The sequence below is a fragment of the Neomonachus schauinslandi genome, chromosome 1 (assembly GCF_002201575.2).
Source record: "Neomonachus schauinslandi chromosome 1, ASM220157v2, whole genome shotgun sequence".
NCBI lineage: Eukaryota > Metazoa > Chordata > Mammalia > Carnivora > Phocidae > Neomonachus > Neomonachus schauinslandi.
In genome coordinates this window covers 157522212-157543977 of record NC_058403.1, presented here as the reverse complement: position 1 = coordinate 157543977, position 21766 = coordinate 157522212, and the positions used below count along the sequence as shown (strand labels likewise).

Genomic DNA, 21766 nt, shown 5'->3' with positions numbered 1-21766 from the left:
ATGGGCCCCAGCTGGGAACGGACACAGGCAGCAGAGACAGGGGCCAGGGTCTGACTGGCTCCGGCGGGCCAGCCCTGGCCAGGAGGGGAATGTGACTGTTTATTTGGAATGGCTGTGCCCTGCCTCTGAGGGAGTTCAAGCGGTCAGATGTGTCCAAGTTGATTAGTGAAATCTGACAGGGATGTCACCAGGTTTGGGAGGAGGGCCATCTAGTTTAAAGCCGCCACCCTGCAATGTCCCCAGTGCCCGATAGGCACCGGTCACCGATTATGGTTAGTGGAAAGTGGGGGCAAGAGGAGGTCAGGAGCTCTGGACCTCAGCAGCTTCTGAAATGTGTTTTTATAGGCTCCGTGGCCCACGAGAGGCCTCAGTGGAGCGCCCAGCTCACCTACAAAGCTGCTCTGGAGGTGGGAGGGTCCTGCCCCAGAGAGGAAAGGCCACTGGCCCTGGCATCTCTTTGGGGGCTCCGGGGGCAGGGGATATAGTAGACACAGCCTGGTCTTTGGAGCCAGAGGAATGACTTCAAATGCTGGCTCTGCTATCTGGTTGCTTAGCAGGCCTGGGCCTAGGTTTTCTTGCCTACTGGGGGCGAGTTACAGGAAAGGAAGGAAGGAACAGAGCTGGCCACCAGTACGCAGCAGTCCTACTCTACCATTAACCTGTACTGCCGATGTGAGAGCAGCTTATGTCACCCTCACAGCACCCCGGCTGTCCCTCAAGACAAAGTCAAAGCTCAGAGGAGTGAAGAGGCCTGCCCACAACTGCAAAGGACTTGAGGCGTGTTCTGACTTCAGTCCTTTCCATCCAAAATCCACATTCATTTCTTAGGGCTGCCCTAACCAATGACCAAACTTGGTAGCGTTAAACAACAGAAATGTATTCTCTCGAAGTCACGCTGGCCAGAAGTCTAAAATCAATGTGTGAGCAGGGTTGGTCCCCTCTGGAGTCTCTGAGAATGAACTCCTTCCCTACCTCTCTCCTAGCATCTGGTGGCTCCAGGCAGCCACTGACATTCCTCGGGTGAGGCCACATATGCCCTCCCTCTGTGAATCTGTGTCACTGGACACACATCACTGAATAAAGAGCCCACCCTAATCGGGATGACTTCATTTTGAGATCCTTACCTTAATTACATCCACAAAGACTCTTATTCCAAAGGTCATTTCTCAGCTTCTAGGTGGACACAGCTTTTGTGGGTCACAATTCTACCCACTACAGTCCACCCTCAAGTCCCCAAAACTTCATTCACATCCATCCCATGTGCAAAATACTTTTACCCCATCCCAACATCTCCAATTTCTCACCCCATTATAGCATACTCTAAGTGCAAAATCTCATCTAAGTATCATCAGATCAAAAATATCATTTAACCCACCTAATCAGGCACAGATATGACCCATCCTGGGGCCAAATGCCTCTCCACCTGTGGATGTGTGAAACTCAAAAACAAGTTTTCTGCTTTAAAATATAGACACGGCAGGGGCGGGGGCGGGGGGGGGGTGCGTGCCTGGGTGGCTCAGTCGGTTAAGCGTCTGCCTTTGGCTCAGGTCATGATCCCAGGGTTCTGGGATCAAGCCCCACGTGGGGCTCCCTGCTCAGCCGGGAGCCTGCTTCTCCCTCTCCTTCTGCCTCTCCCTCCCACTTGTGCTCTCTCTCTCAAATAAATAAATAAAATCTTTAAAAAAACCTAAAATATAGGCACAGAGAAAAAATGAAGGGAACACAGAAGTCACTAGACTCAAGCAAATCTGAAATCTGAAATCCAACAGAGCAACTTCCATTAGCTTTCCTGGCCTGAAAATGACCCTCTGTGGCTCGGTCCTCCACCTTCTGGGCCCACAGGCTTCACTGGCCCCTGCCTCTGGGCTCGCCTCCCTGGCCTCTGTCTTTGTGTCCATGGCTCTGCCCCTGGAGTTATTCTCCCTCTTGCTTGAAAGGTAACATGAGTTAGCTGAGTAATTCTATCAGTCCATTTCCTACAATTAGAATACCAGAAGTCCAACTGCTTTTTTTTTTTTAAACATTTTGTTGGGTTTGTCCCTTTCAGCCCAGGTTGGCAGTGTTTCTGCTGATACAACATTCTCAAAAACCTTGTGGGTCTCTCATGTATATCAAGGGGATCTGAGGGTTCTCCACAGATCCTTCCTGGAGAAGCCCATCTCTAGTCCTGGTTTCTGCTGAGATGTTTGACTGGATCTACGAATCACATCCCTAACCTCCACAGCAAAGGCTGTCCAGCATCACCGTTGGCCTTTCTCCAGAGTGTGCTTTCTCAAAATGAATTTTCTACTTTTAGCATCACTGGGAATCTGGAAAGGCCGAGAATCTCCCAAATCAAGTGCAGGTACCTTAGTTCCACCTTCAATTCACTCCTTTCATCTCACATTTTACTATAAGCAGCAATGGAGAAAGCACTTTCTACACTTTGACTGGAAAATTCCTCAGTCACATATTTAAGTTCACTACTTACAGTTATGCTTTCCCTGCCTAGTAAATTAGAGAATAACACAGCACTAGAGAGTTAAAAGGTAGGCTGGGGGAAATGGGTGAACAAAAGCAAGAGGAGAATTAAATTTTATATTTGCCAAGTACCTTCCATGTGCCCAAGTACTACAGATCAGTAATGGGACCCTGATAGGAAAGCTCCATCTTTATAAGGATGAAATGAGTGGCCAAAGGGGTGCCTGGGTGGCTCAGTTGGTTAAGCGTCTGCCTTCGGCTCAGGTCATGATCCCAGAGTTCTGGGATCAAGCCCTGCATCGGGCTCCCTGCTCGGCAGGAAGCCTGCTTCTCCCTCTCCCACTCCCCCTGCCTGTGTTCCCTCTCTCGCTGTCTCTCTCTGTCAAATAAATAAATAAAATCTTAAAAAAAAAAGAAAAGAGTGGCCAAAGACCTCAGAACATGTCCCCACTCAAACATCCCTGTCTGCTTAATGTGGCTGACTCTTTCTGCCTCGGCCCTCCCCCATCCTATACTTTGGTCAAGCATGGTGGCCACTGATGTTATCATCAAACACCTTTTCCTCCCTCAGGTACTGCACTTCAAAGTCTATGTCCCACAGCAACCTCTTCTGACAACACCTTCCTGCTCCCAGCTGTTCTCCCAGGCTGCAAACATATCTTCTCCCAAGCCAGAAGGGATACCGGATGAGGGTGGCCCCCTGGGATCTGCTTCAGGGAGCACCCAGAAGGCAAAGCAATTTACCATTTGATTCATTCTCTGTTCCAGCTGAGAATTAACACGCAGCACTGTAATAATCTTGACTTTGTTATATATAAGTTTGGTTTATTTTCATAATTTTGTGCTTTATTTTTTTAAGATTTACACTTTTAGTCCCTGGCGCAACATGGATTTGATTTAAGTGGTGTTTATCCAGGACTAATGGTCTTCAGAGGAGAATCTACAACAGCCAGTAGAGGAGGGGATTCTGACCCTAGGATTCGGGTCCAATGTCAGGGGAGGCCCTGGGACTCGGAAGGGCAGGGCTTCATCCTTCAACTCCTGCTGCCACCCCAGGGAGCCCTGCAATGTGGCCAGTCTCAGGCTATAGGGGAAGCTTTTCTTGTGATTGGTCCTCCCTGGTCAGGAGACTCTTCCCTAATAACGCCAGCCCTGCAGAAGGAAGCAACAACCACAGCACCATAAAATGAGTGGAGCGGGGTGATTGAAACCTGAGATCTCCTTTACCTGGGGAAGCCCTGGTCATTCCTCTCATCCCTGAAATGCCCCTTTCCTACATCCTCCCAGGCTATCCTAGACCAACACAAGTTGGAAGGGCCAACACAAGATATAGGTGCCCTTGCCCTCCCCTTGTTCAGGGCAGCCACTGTTATCGTGGTTCTCCCCCACAGTGTGATAGTGTATTTTATGTGTCAACTAGGCTGAGCCACTGTACTGATAGGTTTGGTCGAGCATTATTCTGGATATTTCTGTGAGGGTATTTTCTGGATGAGATTAACATTAATGGAGCAGACTCTGAGTAAAGGAGATTACCCTCCATAATGTGGGTGGATCCCGTCCAATCAGTTAAAGGCCTGAACAGGAAGACTGACCTCCTTGGAAGAAGAAGAAATTCTGCCAGCCAACAGCCTTCAGACTTGAACTGCAACTCTTCCCTGGATCTCCATCTTGCTGGCCTATCCTGTGGATTTTGGACCTGCTGGGCCTCATAATCATGTGAGCCAATTCCTTAAAATACACCCCTTTCTCTCTGTATACATATATACACATGTCTTTTTAGTTCTGTTTTTGAGGAGAACCCTAATATGTCTAGTGAGCCAGACAGTCTTAGAATCTGTCTCAACACAGCCCTCCAGGGAGAACTCCCAGTTCGCAGGCAAACTGAGTTCACTGACTTAGGGCTGTGACTGCATCTTAGTACACGGGGCCAAGTGCAAGCTTCCATGTCCCTGCACTCCAGGTTCCTTTGAGAACTAGACAGCTACCCTGGACCCCAGATTTCTTCTTAGGATCTGCCTGGTTCTAACTAGCCCTTGTTGCCCACCCTTTATTACCCCTGAAGAGAAGGGTGGTCAAGGAGCCTCTGTTTCTTCTCCAGTAAACTAAACCACAAGAAAAGCCCACTGAAGATGGGAACTATCAAGGTCACTAAAAGAGCTTTCAGATCAGAGCCAGGCCAGTGGTTACCAGAGGTGGGGGCAATAGGGAGACACGCAGCTGCCCACTAGTCTTCCAAGGGATAACATGGTACCTACTAGTGGTCACTACCAGTATAAAACTCATCTGGATATCCTCCAGATTGTATGACTCTGAGAGACACAAGATTGTAATTGTGTTTAATTTGAAATTCTTGTGGAGAGGCAAAAAGTACCCAGAAAGAAGTCCACGTGTACTTGCCAGCCTGAGGTATGGGGCCTGTAGAAAGGGAGGGTGTACACCCTGCACCCTCACTTGTTGACCATGTGATCCTGAGCCCACTACACCTTCTAGGGCTTCCATTTCTTCATCTACAAAGAACACCTACTCGGGAGGCTCATCACGGCACATCATAGGCCTCCAATACATGGGTATTGTTATGAGAACTAGGGAGAGTGGTGATTCTAGAATCCAGTCAGGGTAGGAGAGAAGAGGGAGCGGAGCAGAGCCAGAGGGCCAGCTTTGGGGAGCTGGCCCAGCAGGCTCAGCTGCTGGAGAGGCAAAGGGGTCGTCCCTCTCCCTCGCCACTAGAGAGACAAACAAAAACGAAGGACAAGGTAAGACTGACCTTGAGGGCGGGAATCTCCACACTGTCGCCGAGGCTGATGGAGCCTGAGAGGATGGTCCCTGTCATCACAGTGCCTTGGCCTTTGATGGAGAAACAGTGGTCCACAGACATGAGGAGTGGTCCCGAGGGGTCTCTCGTCGGGATGGAAATCTGGGATGTCAGGAGCTAGAAAAGAGATGCCACACGCTGGTGCCACACGCTGCCGGGGAGGGGAGCTGAACTGGGCAGGGCGGAGCAGGGCAGAAGGTGCGGCCAGTCCCTGGGCAAGCTGGCCCCGCTCGGAAGCGGACGGCTCCCTGACGGCAGCCCAGACTGCCGCCGTGCCCTCGGCTCCTCTGGGTTCGAAGGAAAAGGGCACCTGGAGAAGCCTCCTCTCTCCTCTCGCTGGGGTAACCAACGGCCTCCCAAAAGGCCGGCACCGGGGCCTGCTGCGCGACAGCCTGGGGCACATCGATTGGACCTCACCGGCCTTCCCAGCCTTCTGAGCCCACAGGATTTAAGATGTGTCATCGTCTAGCCCCTAGCTACCGGAGAGGCCTCATCCCCCTCCACGTGCCCTCTCACAGCAGGCACCAGCCACTGGCAGGCCCTGCAAGCTTACCAGCCAGCTTCACCTCCCCTTCTCCGGGGAGACGCCGCCCCTGGGAAGGCTTCTCGGCCCCCTCTGCACGGCTGCGCTCCCCGCCCCCATCCCCCGTTAACATGCTGTTGTGAGCATTTGCTTGTTTGTCTCTCTCCTAGGGCCTGAGTCCTTCCAAGTATCTCCAGCAGCTGGCATGGGGCCTGAGAAGCACAGGGGCCCAAAGGCCCTGGGTGAGCAGGGCTGCCGCCGTGTATGGAGGGGCGGGAGGGGGTGAGGCGGCGGCTCCAAGCCCAGGCAGAGCCGGGGGACCACCTAATGTCTGCCAAGGGCCAGTGTTGCCCCCTCAGTCTGCAGGGCTGCTGCTTCTGCTCCGCCAACACTTTCCGCGCGCTTCAGCTGCACCGGCCCATTTTCCTCATGCTGTCTACGTGCTTGCGGATGTCAGAGCTAATTCCCAATAAACAAAGGAAAGTAAAGACTGCATTATTCCTTCTATTTGGCTGCTTTCGGATTTCGTTAGCAAAGAGGCTGTCAAAAAGTATTTGGTAGTGAATGTTCCAAACTCTCAGCCTTGTGATAACAATTCTTCTGGAAAAAAGACTAAAGATTCAAAACAGGCTTGGCCTGGGATTTATGCAGAGGCTTCTTAAAGGAATACACAAACATCTTCATAGCAGCATTTGCGAATTTTGCTTTAATAAAAAAATCTGTCCAAGGTTCCCAGACCACTGTTCTCTGAAGCAGATGAAAAAGTAACAAAAGCCTCAGCCAGAAAAGGTTTGCTTTGCTAAGTCAGTTGCAGCAGCACCATGTAATCATAGACATGGTGGCAGTGCACACGATCGCAACTGTTCTTGGCTCTGTGGGTCCAGGTGCAGGGGGATCCCAAAGACACCCCAACTGATCTGGGACTGGATGCCAGCTCCACCACATACTTGCTGTGAGACCTTAGGCAAGTTACTTAACTTCTCTGAACCTCAGACTCTTCCCTGGTTAAGACGGGGATAAATAATGTGAGCCTCCCAGCGCCACTGTGAAAGCCCATGATCACTGTGAGAGGCATGTAAAGAACATTACAGCTCCTGGTATGTGATAAGTGCCGTCGCTGCCGTAGTAAACTCTGATACAGCACTGTTCTGAGCACAGGACACTATTAACCTCAGCTAACCTGCACGCCGACTCCACAGCTAGTGTTCTTTTCCCAACTTTACAACTGAGGGAACAGAGGCAAGAGAGATCAGGTCACGTGCCTAAGGCCACACAGAGAGCAGGTGGTGGGCCCAGCGTCCAGCCCCAGAGTTGCCACTCCACCCTTCCGACTGAGGGACACTGTGGTCACTGACATCCTCACAGCAGCATCACCACCACCCCACCACGCCCGCCCTGCCCTCTGGCTGCCCTGGGCACCCTGTGGTGGCTGGGCTGCCTCCCTGCTTTTACTACCACTGAGCCTGGAGGAAAAGCCTGTGCCTCAGAAGCACCATTATTTAGTGGAGACCACGAGGCCCTGAGCAGCACTGCCCTGCTGCTGGGCCCGTCTCCATCAGCCAGTGGGACACACCGGGGGAATGGCACAGTCTGAAGGCCTGGAATGGAAGACATGGCCTGGAGCCCCAGGAGGCAGGAGCTGCTCTGTCTGAGTGGGGATGTTTGACAAGAGAAAGGAAAAAGAATGACTTACAAGGGTGTGGACAGCTCCGTAGGACCTTGGGCTAGAGAATGAGGCCTCTGCTTCTGTTTTGGTTTAACTCATGGAGGGAAGTGAGGGAGGGTACACTAAGGTATGCATGTGCCTGGGGGAGGGGTGGTGGTAGTTAAAGGAACAGCTCAGACTCTTTTGCTGGGGTGCCTCCCCCTTCTCTCCCTCTCAGACTGAGCAGGATACAAGGGGCCTGAGTAGGATACAAGGGGCCTGAGTGGGGCTGGGGCCAGAGGCCAGCCTGGATTCAAGTGGACAGTACCTCAATGAGCTCTGAGATGCCCTGTGGAGCTTCTGTTTCAGGGGCCTCTGGCCCCCCAGGCTTGGCTGCCACGGGTATAATCGGTGCACCTCGGAACCTGAAATGGAAAAACAAGCCCCGCCAAGTTACAGAGATCATCAGCATGGATGAGCAGCAGATGAGGAAACGGAGGCCCCAAAGGGAAACCCTTAGGTTGAATGATAAAATTTAAAAGGGTGCTCCTAGGTTTTAACCTCTACTTTCACAACCCACTCTGAGGAGGCAGCAGTGAGCCCTAGCTCCCAGGACTCTGAATAAAAGACCCCCTTGAAGAAGACCAGTAAATACATCCCAGCCTCCTGCACAGACTCAGGAAATACTGGTTTATCAAAAAATCCCTGAAGGGGCGCCTTCAGTCTTTAAGCGTCTGTCTTCAGCTCAGGTCATGATCCCAGGGTCTGCAATTGAGCCCAACATTGGGCCCCCTGCTCAGCGGGGAGCCTGCTTTTCCCTCTCCCTCTGCCTGCTGCTCCCCCTGCTTGTGCTCTCTCTCTGTGTCAAATAAATAAATAAAATCTTAAAAAAAAAAAAAAGTCCCTGAAGATGCACCTGGAAACATACTTCCACCATCCCAGTGTCTAATGGAGGGTATTCCTGCCTGGACCCTCCTGAAGAGGGCCTCCTTCTTTAAGAAGACATTCTTCTTCTTCTTCTTCTTCTTTATTTTTTTTTAATATTTACTTATTTTTTGAGAGAGCACAAGCAGGAAGAGGGGCAGAGGGAGAGAGAATCCTCAAGCAGACTCCCCGCTGATCATGGAGCCAGATGCAAGGCTCAATCCTAGGACCCTGAGATCATGACCTGAGCCAAAACCAAGAGTTGGTTGCTTAGCCAACTGAGCCACAAAAGTGGCCCAGAAGAGATTCTTACTATGAGTATACATTTATCTTTCCCACTGATAAAAAAAATAATAAAATGGAAAAGAGAAAATACACAACCCATAATCCTATCATGTATCATAAAGAATTTTCTGTTGAATGATAGCAACAACAGTGATATAATGGCAAATAAACTAGGAGGATGTGAAATTTTATGTATGCTATAACCAAAATAAAAAAAGATCCCTTGGCAATGCATGGAAAAACCAAGGTTAGAAGAAAGGGCACTCCAATGGCAGGATTATGGGTTGTATATTCATCCTCTAAGTGTTAGCAATGGCTGAGCCAAGCATATCACCTGGACACCCTCTGTGAAAGCTCTCAGCACCACTATGGAACTATCACCATTTTATAGATGAGAAATTGAGGCCTAGAGAGGCGAATTAATTTGCTACAAGTCATTTACTATAAATCTCAGAGCCAAACTCTAACCCAGCCCTCTATCTGACTCTAGAACCAAGGGTCATAGCTTCCATGTTATAATCCTACTGCCCAAGCCTCCTCTTTCATTTATACAGCTGCATAATAGTGTGATGCAGAATTTACATGCTTTCCCCCACTAATGTTACTCATTTAGAACATTCTGAATTTTTCACTATTATAAATAATACTGGTAAACATGTTGGTGGACATGACTGGCTTTTTTTCCCCCTTGCTTTGGGATTAATTCATGGGGTATAAGTCTAAGACTCAACATACATTGAAAAATCAGCAAAATGGTGGAAATAGGATAATCAGAAAGCCTTTTCTCCATAAAACCAGTAAGAACATGGGCAAAAAATCATCAGAAGCAACTTTTTCAGAACTCTAGAAATTAACCAAAGGTTTGCAGCAATCTGTGGAATGTTTATTCAAGAAAAATGGCTGAATCTTGGTAAGAATAAAAGAGCTTTGTGGCATTTTAACTTGCCTTATTCCCATCCACTCCTCCCTAATTCTGCAGTAGCCTTTTTTTTTTTAAAGATTTATTTATTTATTTATTTATTTTTTAAAGGTTTTTTATTTATTTATTTGAGAGAGAGAGAATGAGAGAGAGCACATGAGAGGGGGGAGGGTCAGAGGGAGAAGCACACTCCCTGCCGAGCAGGGAGCCCGATGTGGGACTCGATCCAGGGACTCCAGGATCATGACCTGAGCCGAAGGCAGTCGCTTTAACCAACTGAGCCACCCAGGCACCCTCTGCAGTAGCCTTAATAACCAGCACCTGCTCTCAGAATGGAAGCCAGCAGCCTGACAGCCACTGAGGGGGCAGAATGGGTCTGAGTTCCATCAAAGCCCCTTTCCTAGAGAATTGTCATTATTTTTCCTTTCCTTCCTTCCTGGAAGACTCCACTTGCAAAGCTATCTTTATTTTTCCTCAAGGGCATTTGCTGCAAACAATCAGAGGCAATTGTTTACTATCACAGCTGCCTGAGGGAGGATAACAGTTTGGGTACATTGGCTGACCAAACAGCTTAGAAGGAAAAGCTAGGAGCTTCCATGGGAGCTTTGGAAAACTTTCCATGGGAGGTTTGGAGGTTTCCTGGGACTCTAGAAGGCTATCTGCAGGCAAAAGCACTGTGCATGGTCAGGAAAGACATGAGAAGGCCCTAAGTTCTTACCTCTGGCTGACCTTGATATTCTATGCAAACAGGAAGTGAAGGCCTAGGCAGAGTTGTCAATTATCTGCCTGAGCACTGAAAGCATGCCCCAATATGCACATAGAGATCCTCGGCAAAGATTGGGAGACTTACTGATTCTAGGCATTTAAGGAAAGCTCTAATCAGTAGCTGACCACTAAGCTAACTGAGCAGAGACTTCAGTGGTCACACATGACTTTCAGAATTACTTCACAATGGGGTGCCTGGGTGGCTCAGTCGTTAAGCATCTGCCTTCGGCTCAGGTCATGATCCCAGGGTCCTGGGATCGAGCCCCGCATCGGGATCCCTGGTCAGCGGGAAGCCTGCTTCTCCCTCTCCCACTCCCCTGCTTGTGTTCCCTCTCTCGCTGTGTCTCTCTCTGTCAAATAAATAAAATCTTAAAAAAAAAAAAGAATTACTTCACAAAAGTCACTAACCAAATTAAAAACAAACTATGAAAGTGTGGGTGAAGAAGAGAATCTGATGTCCAGAACTGCCACATTATATTATTCTGTAGGTGCAGTTTTCAACAAAGAATCACAGTACAGCAAAGGAACAAAAGTATGGTCCAGACACAAGAAAAAAAGGAGTTAATAAAAATTGTTCCTGAGAAATCCCTACTAGACAAAAATCTTAAATCAGCTATTTTAAATTTGTTCAAGAAACAAAAGAAACCATTCTAAAGAGCTAAAGGAAAGAAGGAAGATAATGTGTCACCAAAGAGGAAATAACAAAAAAGAGTTAGAAATTATAAAAAAAAGAAACAAATAGAAATTTTGGATTTGAAAAATACAATAACTAAAATGAAAAATCTGCTAGAGGAGCTTAATAGCAGATTTGAGCAGGCAGAAGAATCAACAAACTTGAAAATAGATGAACTGGGATTATGAAACCTGAGGAAAACAAAGAAAAAAGAGAGAAGAGAAATGAACACAGCCTCAAAGATGTGAGACATTATCAAGTATATCAAGTGCATACTGAGAAGTCCAGAAACAAAGGCGAGATGGGGCAGCAAGATCTGAATAAACTTCAAAAACTTCCAAAGTTTTTGAAGGACATCTAAAAAGCTTAGCAAATTCCAAGTAGGAAAAACTCAGAGATGTGACCTACACACATCATAATCAAACTGTCAATGGCCAAAGACAAGGAGAAAGCAGCAAGAGAGAAGAGGCTCATTCAGCACAAGGCATCCTCAATAAGAGTAACAGCTGATCTCTTCAGAAACCATGACAGCCAATCCCAAATACCTAAAAACAAAAAACAAAACAAAAACAAAAGCAAAAAAACCTATCACATAACAGACACTTGATAAATATTCATTAAATAAATGAATAAATGAACAAGTTAAAAAAAAGAAAAGAAAAAAAGAAACAATGGCAGCTAGAAGGTAATGGGATGACATTCAAAGTGCTGAAAGTTAAAAAAAAAAAAAAAGTCAACCAAGACTTGTGTTTCTGGCAAAAAAAACATGCTTCAAAAATGAAGGAGAATGTAGAATTACCATATGGCCCAGAAATTTCCTAAGTATAAACCCCCCAAAATGGGAAATAGGTACTCAAACAAATACATGTACATGTATGTTCATAACAGTACTGGTCACAAAAGCCAAAAGCTAGAAACAGCCCAAATGCCCATCAATGCTAAGTGAAAAAAGCCAGACACAAGAGATCACATATTGTGTGATTTATATGAAATATCCAGAATAGACAAATCCATAGAGACAGAAAACAGATTGGTGTTCCCAGGGCTGAGAGAACAGGAAACAGCTGCTAAATGGGTACAGGGTTTCTGAAATCAGATAGTGGTGATGCTTGCATAATTCTGTACACATTAAAAGGGTGAATTTTATGGTATGTGAATTGTATCTCAATTAAAAAGAAAAAACATACATTGAAAGGTTTTCTACTTTTTTCACTACCACAATAATTATCTGTGATGTCTATTTCACTCAAAATCTCCTTATTTTTTATGCATACCTCATTTTAATTTGTATTTCCTTAATAAGCCATACAATGTTGAACATCTTCCATCTATTTATTTACTAAGTGTACTTTTAGGGAACATTTCCACACCACTTCCAGTTCTGGTCTTTGCTTCCTCCAGTAGGTGCACCCTCACCTTCCCCAGACTTTAAAAATTGCTCTGAAGTGCGTCTCTGTATGCAGTCCAATGTCCAACACAGCAGGAGCGAGGGAAAGGGACGGGGTCGAATACAATGGTACCAGGTGCTGTAGGCTTTGCACTCCTCATCTCATCAACCCCACAAGGTGGCTGTTAATTACTCCTTCTCCGGTTTTACACAAGGGGTCCTAAGTTGGCTAGGGTCTGTCATTTGCTCCAGGTCACACAGCTAATGAGTGGGAGGGCTATGATTAAAAGCCAACTCTGGGTTTACCATCTACCTGAGAATATCAAGAGAGTTAGAGGCATGGCTGTGTGCCTCTTCTCAAATCCATGAGAATTTGGAAAGTGGCTGATCTTCAAAGATCAGGCAACGTAACATATTTAAGTCCTATAAACAGATTAACAAAATCCTTGCCCTTTAGTAATTTTAGTTCTCAAACCAATGAAAGAAAGATGATGATAGCTATAATGACAGTATTCAATATCTCATAGTTTGCTATCACTTTCAAATAAAGACATAAATTTACTGGATCCTTAAAACAACCCTTGGAGGTAGGAAGAACAGTTGTTAACATTCCCATAACATTAGTTGAATACTATGTGAACGGCACTTGGTTAAATGGTTCCATCACCCCATTTAATCCTCATGGTAATGATGTGAGGGATAAAATTGGCATTTTAGAGATGGAGAAACTGAGGCACAGAGAGGTTAAATGGCTGCTAAAGGGTCATATGTGAAGTAAATGGCAGAATACAGGAGCTGTGTTCCAGAGCTCTGTCCTTCCCACCTATGCTGGACATCCCAACAATGACCTCTACAAAAGCCAAAAGGCTCTCTTCCCCAGGAATGACTACTGTGTCGGATGTCACCACTGCTCCTTTGAAACATAAGAATAGAAGATGGAGCCCAGTGCCCCCACCCACCGAGACAGGGCTGGGTTGCTCTGCTCCAACCCCTCCTGCCTCTATTTCAGTGTTACCTTCACACAGGTCACTGGTCCTATACCCTCTTCCCAAGGTTTGTCAAATCGGCGTACCACCTAAGTAAGCTATTATTTCTCAAGGGTTTTCCTTTAAAACAATTCACATTCTTTTTTTTTTGATTCTTATGTTAATCCCCATACATTACATCATTAGTTTTAGATGTAGTGTTCCATGATTCATTGTGCATAACACCCAGTGCTCCATGCAGAATGTGCCCTCCTCAATACCCATTACCAGGCTAACCCATCCTCCCACCCCCCTCCCCTCTAGAACCCTCAGTTTGTTTTTCAGAGTCCATTGTCTCTCATGGTTCGTCTACCCCTCCGATTTCCCCCGCTTCATTCTTCCCCTCCTGCTACCTTCTTCTTCTTCTTTTTTTTTTTCCTTAACATATATTGCATTATTTGTTTCAGAGGTACAGATCTGAGATTTAAAAGTCTTGCACAATTCACAGCGCTTACCAGAGTACATTCCCTCCCCGGTGTCTATCACCCAGTCACCCCATCCCTCCCACCCCACCCCCCACTCCAGCAACCCTCGGTTTGTTTCCTGCGATTAAGAATTCCTCATATCAGTGAGGTCATATGATACATGTCTTTCTCTGTTTGACTTATTTCGCTCAACATAATACCCTCCAGTTCCATCCACGTCATTGCAAATGGCAAGATCTCATTCCTTTTGATGGCTGCATAATATTCCATTGTGTATATATACCACATCTTCTTTATCCATTCATCTGTCGATGGACATCTTGGCTCTTTCCACAGTTTGGCTAAACAATTTACATTCTTACTTAAAAACACTTACTGAAAAACATGATTCTATATTATTATCTAAATGGAAGACCAGTATCATTTGCCACAAAGAAAAGATATAGGAGAGGCCCTCCCACCACCAGCCACAAGGACAGCCATTGGCCGACGGTCTCCACTCCCTCTGCTCCGTAAAACCTGTGCCTAAAGCCTGGTGTACACTAAATGCCCATGCCCAGGAGACGGCTTGAGGCTCGCAGCCACGCTTGAGAGTCTAGTATACCCCATACATTTGCTTTCACCAAGTGACTTTTAAGCTGAACAGGAGGCACAATCGTTACGGCATAAACTTGGTAATGCCAGTTGTGTTACTTTAATTCAATTTAGTATCATAAAACAGTGTGATAATAGCTATTTCTATGAGAACTAAGTTGAATTATCTAGAAAGATGCAATACAGATAAATCTCTTTAAAATCTAGTGATAAATTAGGTGTGAATAAGAAAATCATAAAAGACTTAAGGGGGTGGGGGCCTGGGTGGCTCAGTTGGTTAAGCCTCCAACTCTTGGTTTCTGCTCAGGTCATGATCTCAGGGTCGTGAGATAGAGCCCCCTGTCCGGCTCCACGCTCAGCAGGGAGTCTGTTTGAAATTTTCTCCCTCTCCCCCTCTCCCTGCTCTTTCTTTCTCTCTCCAAATAAATAAATAAATCTTAAAAAAAAAAAAATAAAGACTTCAGGGGAGGTTGTGCAAACACAGAAAAGTTCTCCACTCACACTGCTGAGCAAATTGTGCTTCCCATTAAGGAGACCAAAATTGTAGACAGTGCATTTGGGATGATTTATATGTAAAAGAACTCAGAGCACCAGTCAGTGGGCTCAAACTGGAAGAAAAGATGGGCCGGGCAGAGTATTTTCCAGCAAGTGACAGATGTAATAAGGTCATGAGCTCCTGTGGCAAGTACCTTGGCTGAGGCAAGCCATCTGATGCTCAGACACAACAGAACCAAAGCCATTTGCAGAGGCTTTCTCCAGGAAATTTAACTGGAGAACACCTTTAACACACTAGTAGAACTATTCTAACTTATAAGATGCTATCAAGAGAAGCAATCTCTCTCTCTCGCTCTCTCTCTCTCTCTCTCTCTCACACACATACACACAGGCACTAAGCATGCCGCACCTGGAGAGAAAAAAAAAAGCCAAACTGACGACTGCAGCTGCCTAAGGTCCTGCAGCTGGGACGTGCAAATTACAACTTTTTAATACTGGCAAAGCAACAAACCCTAGAGCTTTTAAAAACATAGATTCTGACCAAGAAGAACATCCAGAATATAGCTTGCTTTACTGAATTCAGACCAAAAGAATTAATGATAACATATGAATCAGGAGTGCTAATTTGTGTAAAATTGAAATTACAGGTGATGCAGAAATCACACATGCCCAAACAAAACAGCAAGAAGAAGAGGAGATAAGCCTGAATTCAGAACGCAAAACTGCTCACATAGCCAAGATGCCCCAGATGAGCCTGGATCAACTGCCAACAGTGTAGTGTTAATGAGGAAGGGGAGGGACGACACTGAGAACCTTGTATGTTCCCCCGGAGCAACTTACATTATTGATATTATTAACTAAGGATGCATGTATGTGTTGTAAGTTAAAATATTATTTAAGGTCTGAATGTGTCATTTTTTATAATTCTCTGCTTTAAGCAACTTTTGATTAATCAACTACAGTTCCCTTCAGAGGACAAGAAATCTACTATTGTAGCTACAAAAATAGAAAGAAAGAAAGCAAAAGAAGGCTATTAAATCCTAGCTAGATACTATTCCCTGCTGAAGGTTCTGAGCCTTGTTAAAATGTTAGGGAAATGCTGAAGACATAGTAGGACCAGACTGAGACATCTTCCTGAACTTAAGAGGAGAGATTCAAAATAACTGAAAAAGAATTCACTTTCTCAGATAACTCCATGCATTTCTTCCAATTTTTTATAGTAGTAAAATACACATAACAAAAAAATTACCATATTAACCATATGTAAGTGTATAGTTCAATGGTATAAAATACATTCATAATGTTGTGCAGCCATCACAACCACCCAACTCCAGAGCTCTTTTTTTAAAAAAGATTTATTTATTTATTAGAGAGAGAGAGAGTGCAGCAGGGGGCAGAGGGAGAGAGAGAATCTCAAGCAGGCTCCCCACTGAGTGCAAAGCCTGATGCGGGGCTCGATCTCATGACTCCAAGATCATGCATGACCTGAGCTGAAATCAAGAGTGGGACGCTTAACCAATTGAGCCACCCAGGTGCCCCCCAGAGTTCTTCTTATAAAAACTCCATACCCATTAAACAGCAACTCCCCATTCCCCCACCCCTTAGCTCCTGGCAACACTCCTCTGGTTCTAGGATTCTGAATATCTCACATAAATCGAATAATACAGTATTTGCCTTCTTATAACTGCCTTACTTCACATAGCAAAATGTCCTTAAGGTTCATCTATGTTGTAGCATGTATCAAAATCTCCTTCATTTTTAAGGCTAAATAATATTCCATGAGGAATGTATGTACCACACTTGGTTTATTCATTCATCCATCAATGAACACCTGGATTGCTTCCACCTTTTGGCTATCATGAATAATATTATTATGAACATGGGCGTACAAATATCTCTTGGGACTCTGCTTTCAATTCTTTTGGATATATACCCAGAAGTAGAATTGCTGCATGATAATTCTATTTTTAAGAGTCTCATGCTCTACCGACTGAGCTAGCCGGGCGCTGGTGGTAATTCTATTTTAAAATTTTTAAAGTTTTTATTTATATTCCACTTAGTTAACATAACTATTCTTAATTTTTTGAGGAACCCCCATACCACTATCCATGTCAGCTGTACCACTTTACATTTCCACTAACGCTGCATAAAAGCTCCAATTATCCACATTTCGCCAACACTTATTTTCTTGTTTTTTGACAACAGCCATCCAAATGGATATGAGGTGGTATCTCACTGCAGTTTTTATTTGCATTTCCCTAATGACTGGTGATGCCGGCATTTTTTCATGTACTTATTGGCTATTCACACATCTTCTCTGGAAAAATGTCTATTCAAATCTTTCCCATTTTTGAATCAGGTCATTTGTTTTTTGTTCTTCAGTTTTAGAAGTTGCCTATATATTCTTATTATCAGATATACAGATTTACAAATACTTTCTCCCATTCTGTAGGTTGCCTTTTTACTCTGTTGATACTCTGTCTTTTGATGCACAAATCTTAAAAATTTTCTTCTGAGAGTTTTAGGTCTTACATAGTTCTCTGACCCCCTTTGAGCTAATGTTTGTAGATGATGTTAGATAAGGGTCCACTCATCATTTTGCAGGTGGATATCCATCCAGTTTTCCCAGCATCATTTGTTGAAAGACTGTCCTTCCCCCATTGAATGGTCTTGACCCCCTGGTCAAAACTCATCTGACCATATATGCAAGGGTTTATTTCTGGGCTCTCTATCCTTTTCCATTGGTGTATATGTCTGTCTCTATGCTAGTACCCATACTGCTTTGATTACTGTAGCTTTGTAGTAAGATTTGAAATCATGAAGTATGAACTCCCCATTCTTTTTCAAGAACGTTTCGGCTGGTTGGGGAACACTCAGACTCCATATGAATTTCAGTATGGGTTTTTCTATTTTTGCAAAAAACATGATTGGGATTTTGATAGGGATTATGTTGAATCTATAAATTGCTTGGGGTAGTACTGACATGTTAACAGTATTAAGTCTTCTAATCCATGAACAGGAGATGTATTTCTATTTATTTATGACTTTTTAAATTTCTTTCAGCAATGTTTTATAGCCTTCATTATACAAACCTTTTACCTCCTTGGTTAAGTTAATTCCTAAGTATTTTATTCTTTTTGATGCTAGTACAAATGAAATTCTTTTCATAATTTACTTTTCAAACTATTCATCGTTAAAGTAGAAAAATGCAACTGATTTTTGCAGTTGGCCTTGTATCCTGCTACTTTGCTGAATTCATTCATAAGGTCTAATAGGTTTTTGTGGAATATATGTGGTTTTCTACATGTAAGATCATATCATCTGTGAAGAGATCATTTTACTTCTTCCTTTCCAATTGGACACTTTTATTTCCTTTTCTTGCCTAATTATTCTGACTAGAACTTTCAGTACTATCTTGAATAGAAGTGGCAAAAAGTGGTAATGCTTGTCTTGTTCCTGATCGTAAAGGAAAAACCTCTTTCACCATTGCATATGATGTTTGTTATGGGTCTTTCATGTATGGTTTTTATTACTTGACGTACTTTCCTTCCCTTCCTAGTCTGTTGAGTATTTTTATCATGAAAAGGTGTTGAATGTTGTAAAATGCTTTTTCTGCATCATTTGAAGTGATCATGTGGTGTATTACATTAAAATGTGATTTTTGTATGTTGAACTATCCTTACATTCCAGGAATAAATCCTACTTAGTTGTGGTGTATAATCATTTTAATATGCTGCCAAATTCAGTTTGCTAACATTCTGCTGAAGATTTTTACATCAATGCTCGTAAGGGATTTGGGTCTTCAGTTTTCTTATAGTATCTTTGTCTGGCTTTGGTATCAAAGTAATGCTGGCCTCAAAGAATGAGTCAGAAAGTACTCTCTTCTTCCATTTGTTAGGAAAATTTTAGGAAGAATTGGTTAGGTCTTCCCTGAATGTTAGATAGAAGTCACCAATCAATCAGGTCCAGAGCTTTTCTTTGTTAGGAGATTTCTGAGTACTGATTTAATCTCCTTAATAGTTACAGGTGTGTGGGGCACCTGGGTGGCTCAATCGGTTAAGTGGCAGCCTTTGGTTCAGGTCATGATCCTGGGGTCCTGGGATCGAGCCCTGCATCGGGCTCCCTGCTCAGTGGAGCGCCTGCTTCTCCCTCTCCCTGCCGCTCTCCTACTTGTGCTCTCTCTCTCTGTCAAATAAATAAATAAAATCTTTTAAAAAAAATAACTGCTCTCATGTCTTAAAAAAAAAATAGTTACAGGTGTATTCAGATTGTTGATATATTTATGATTTAGTCTTCATAGGTTTTGTTTTTCTACGAATTTGTCCATTTCATCTAGGTTACCCAATTTGTACAGCTGTTCATAGTACTTTCTCATAATCCTTTTAATTTCTACAGAATTAGTAGTAATGTCCCCATTTTCATTTCTGATTTTAATAATTTGAGTCTTCTCTCTTTTCTTCTTAGTCCATCTAGCTAATAGATTTTGTCTATTTTGTTGATCTTTTCAAAACCAACTTGTGGTTTCCCTAATTTTCTCTATTGTTTTTCTTTCTCCGTTTCATTTTTCTCTTCTCTAATCTTTATTAATAATTTCCTTGTGCTATATTTAAGTTTAGTTTGTTCTTCTTTTTCTAGTCCCTTAAGTTGTAAAGTTAGGTTGTTGATTTCAAATCACTTATTTTTTAATGTAAGAATTTATAAGTATAAATTTTCCCCTTAGCACTGCTTTTACTGCATACCATAAATTTGGTATATTATGTTTTGTTTATTATTCATCTCTAAGTATTTCTAATTTCCTTTATGATTTCTTCCTTGATCCATTGGTTGTTTAAGTCTGTTAATTTCCACAAATTTGTGAATTTTCCAATCTTACTTCTGTTATTGATTTTTAACTTCATCCTATTGTGGTCAGAAAAGGTATTTCGTATGATATCTACCTTTTTAAATCTATTGAGACTTAATTTGTGGCTTAACACATGGCCTATCCTGGAAAATGTCCCACGTGCATGTGGGAAAAACATGTACGCTATAGTTGTTGGATCAAGTGTTCTGTATATGCCTGTTAGACTAATTGGTTTATTGTGTTCCTCTATTTCCTTATCTTCTGTCTGGTTAATCTGTGATACTGAAATCTCTAACTACTGTTCTAGAACTATTTCTACTTTCAATTCTGTCAGTTTTTGCTTCATATATTTTGATGGTCTTCCATTAGGCATACAAATGTTTATAATTGCTACATCTTCTTGCTGTATTGGACATTTTATTAATATATAATGTTCTCCTTTGTCTCTTGTAATCTTTTCTGACTTAGTCTATTTTGCCTAATATTAGTCCCCCCCATTCTCTTCTGATTATTATTTGCATGGAATATCTTTTTCCATCCTTTCACTTTCAATCTATTTGTGTCTTTGGATCTAAAGTGAGCCTCTGGTAGAGCACATATAGTTGGACCATGTGTTTTTGTCTATTCTGCTAATCTTTGTCCTTTAATTGGTGAGCTTAATCCATTTACACTTAAAGAAATTACTAATACGGAGGGACTTCCGTCATTATGCTATTTGTTTTCTATATGCCTTATAGTTTTTTTGTCTCTTATTTCTTGCATTATTGTCTTTTTTGGTGTTCAGTTGATTTTATGTAGTGAAACAGTTAAATTTCTCTCTTTTTTGTGTTTTTTTGGTGTATATTCTACTGCTATTTTCCTTGTGGCTAACATGGAGATTACATTTAGGATCCTAAAGTTACAATATTCTAATGTGAAATTATACCAGCTTAACTTCAGTAACTTACAAAAAATCTGTTTCTATACAGGACTGATCCCATCCTTTTCTGTTGTTCATACCAAAAAATTACATCTTTTTGCACTATGTGCCCAAAACCATAAACTAATTATTCTTTTAAATACATTAATCTCTTAAATTACATTGAAAACAAAATGTAGAGTTACAGACCAAATTTACAATACTACTAGCTTTCAGACAAATCACTACTTCATTCTTTTATATGTATTAGTCTCTCAAATCATGTAGAAAAAACACATGGAATCACAAAATGTCACCATAATTAACAGCTTTTATAACTGCCCATGTGAAATCATTATTTCATCAAGAGCTTCGAGTTACTATCCAGTTTCTTTTTATTTCACTGTGCAGGACTCTTGAGCATTCCTGCATGGCAGGTCTAGTGGTAACAAACTTCCTTAGCTTTTGTTTATCTAGGAATGCCTTCATTTCTCCCTCAGTTTTCAAGGGCAGTTTTGCTAGATATAAGATTCTTGATTGCCAGGTTTTTGTTTTGTTTTGTTTTTGTGTGTGTGTGTGTGTGTGTGTGTTTTAGCACTTTGAATATATGGGTCTACTACCTTCTGGCCTCCATAGTTTCTGATGAGAAATCTGCTTATTATCTCATTGAGACTCCCTTGTGTGTGACAAGTCACTTTCTTGTTGCTTTCAAGATTTTCTCTTTGTTTTTGTCTTTTGAAAGTTTCATATGTCTCAGTGTGAGTCTAAGTTCATTTTACTTGGAGTTCATTGAGCTTCTTGGATGTTTACATTAATGTCTTTCATAAAACTTCAGAAGTTTTCAGCCATCATTTCTTCAAATATTCTCTTTGCCCCTTTCTTTCACTTTTCCTAGGACTCCCACAATGTGTATGTTGGTCCACCTGATGGTGTTCCAAAGGTCTCTTAGGCTCTGTTCACTTTTCTTCAATTTTTTTTCTGTTCCTCAGACCTGATAATTTCCATTGTACTATCTTCAAGTTTGTCCATTCTTTCTTCTGTCTGCTCAAATCTGCTTTTAAATCCCTCTCATAATTTTTTTCTGGTTATTATA

General features: G+C 43.1%; 1 protein-coding gene across 1 annotated transcript in view; it reads right to left on the bottom strand.

Annotated features, from left to right (window-relative positions):
- Positions 1–21766, bottom strand: part of EEFSEC (eukaryotic elongation factor, selenocysteine-tRNA specific) — a 243656-nt gene that overhangs the window by 125094 nt on the left and 96796 nt on the right. Inside the window, exons 3-4 of the mRNA XM_021695078.2 lie at positions 7769–7865; positions 5225–5389 (exon numbers count right to left, since the gene is read on the bottom strand). Of these exons, the coding sequence (XP_021550753.2) occupies positions 5225–5389; positions 7769–7865 (262 nt within the window). The remainder of the gene's footprint in view (positions 1–5224; positions 5390–7768; positions 7866–21766) is intronic.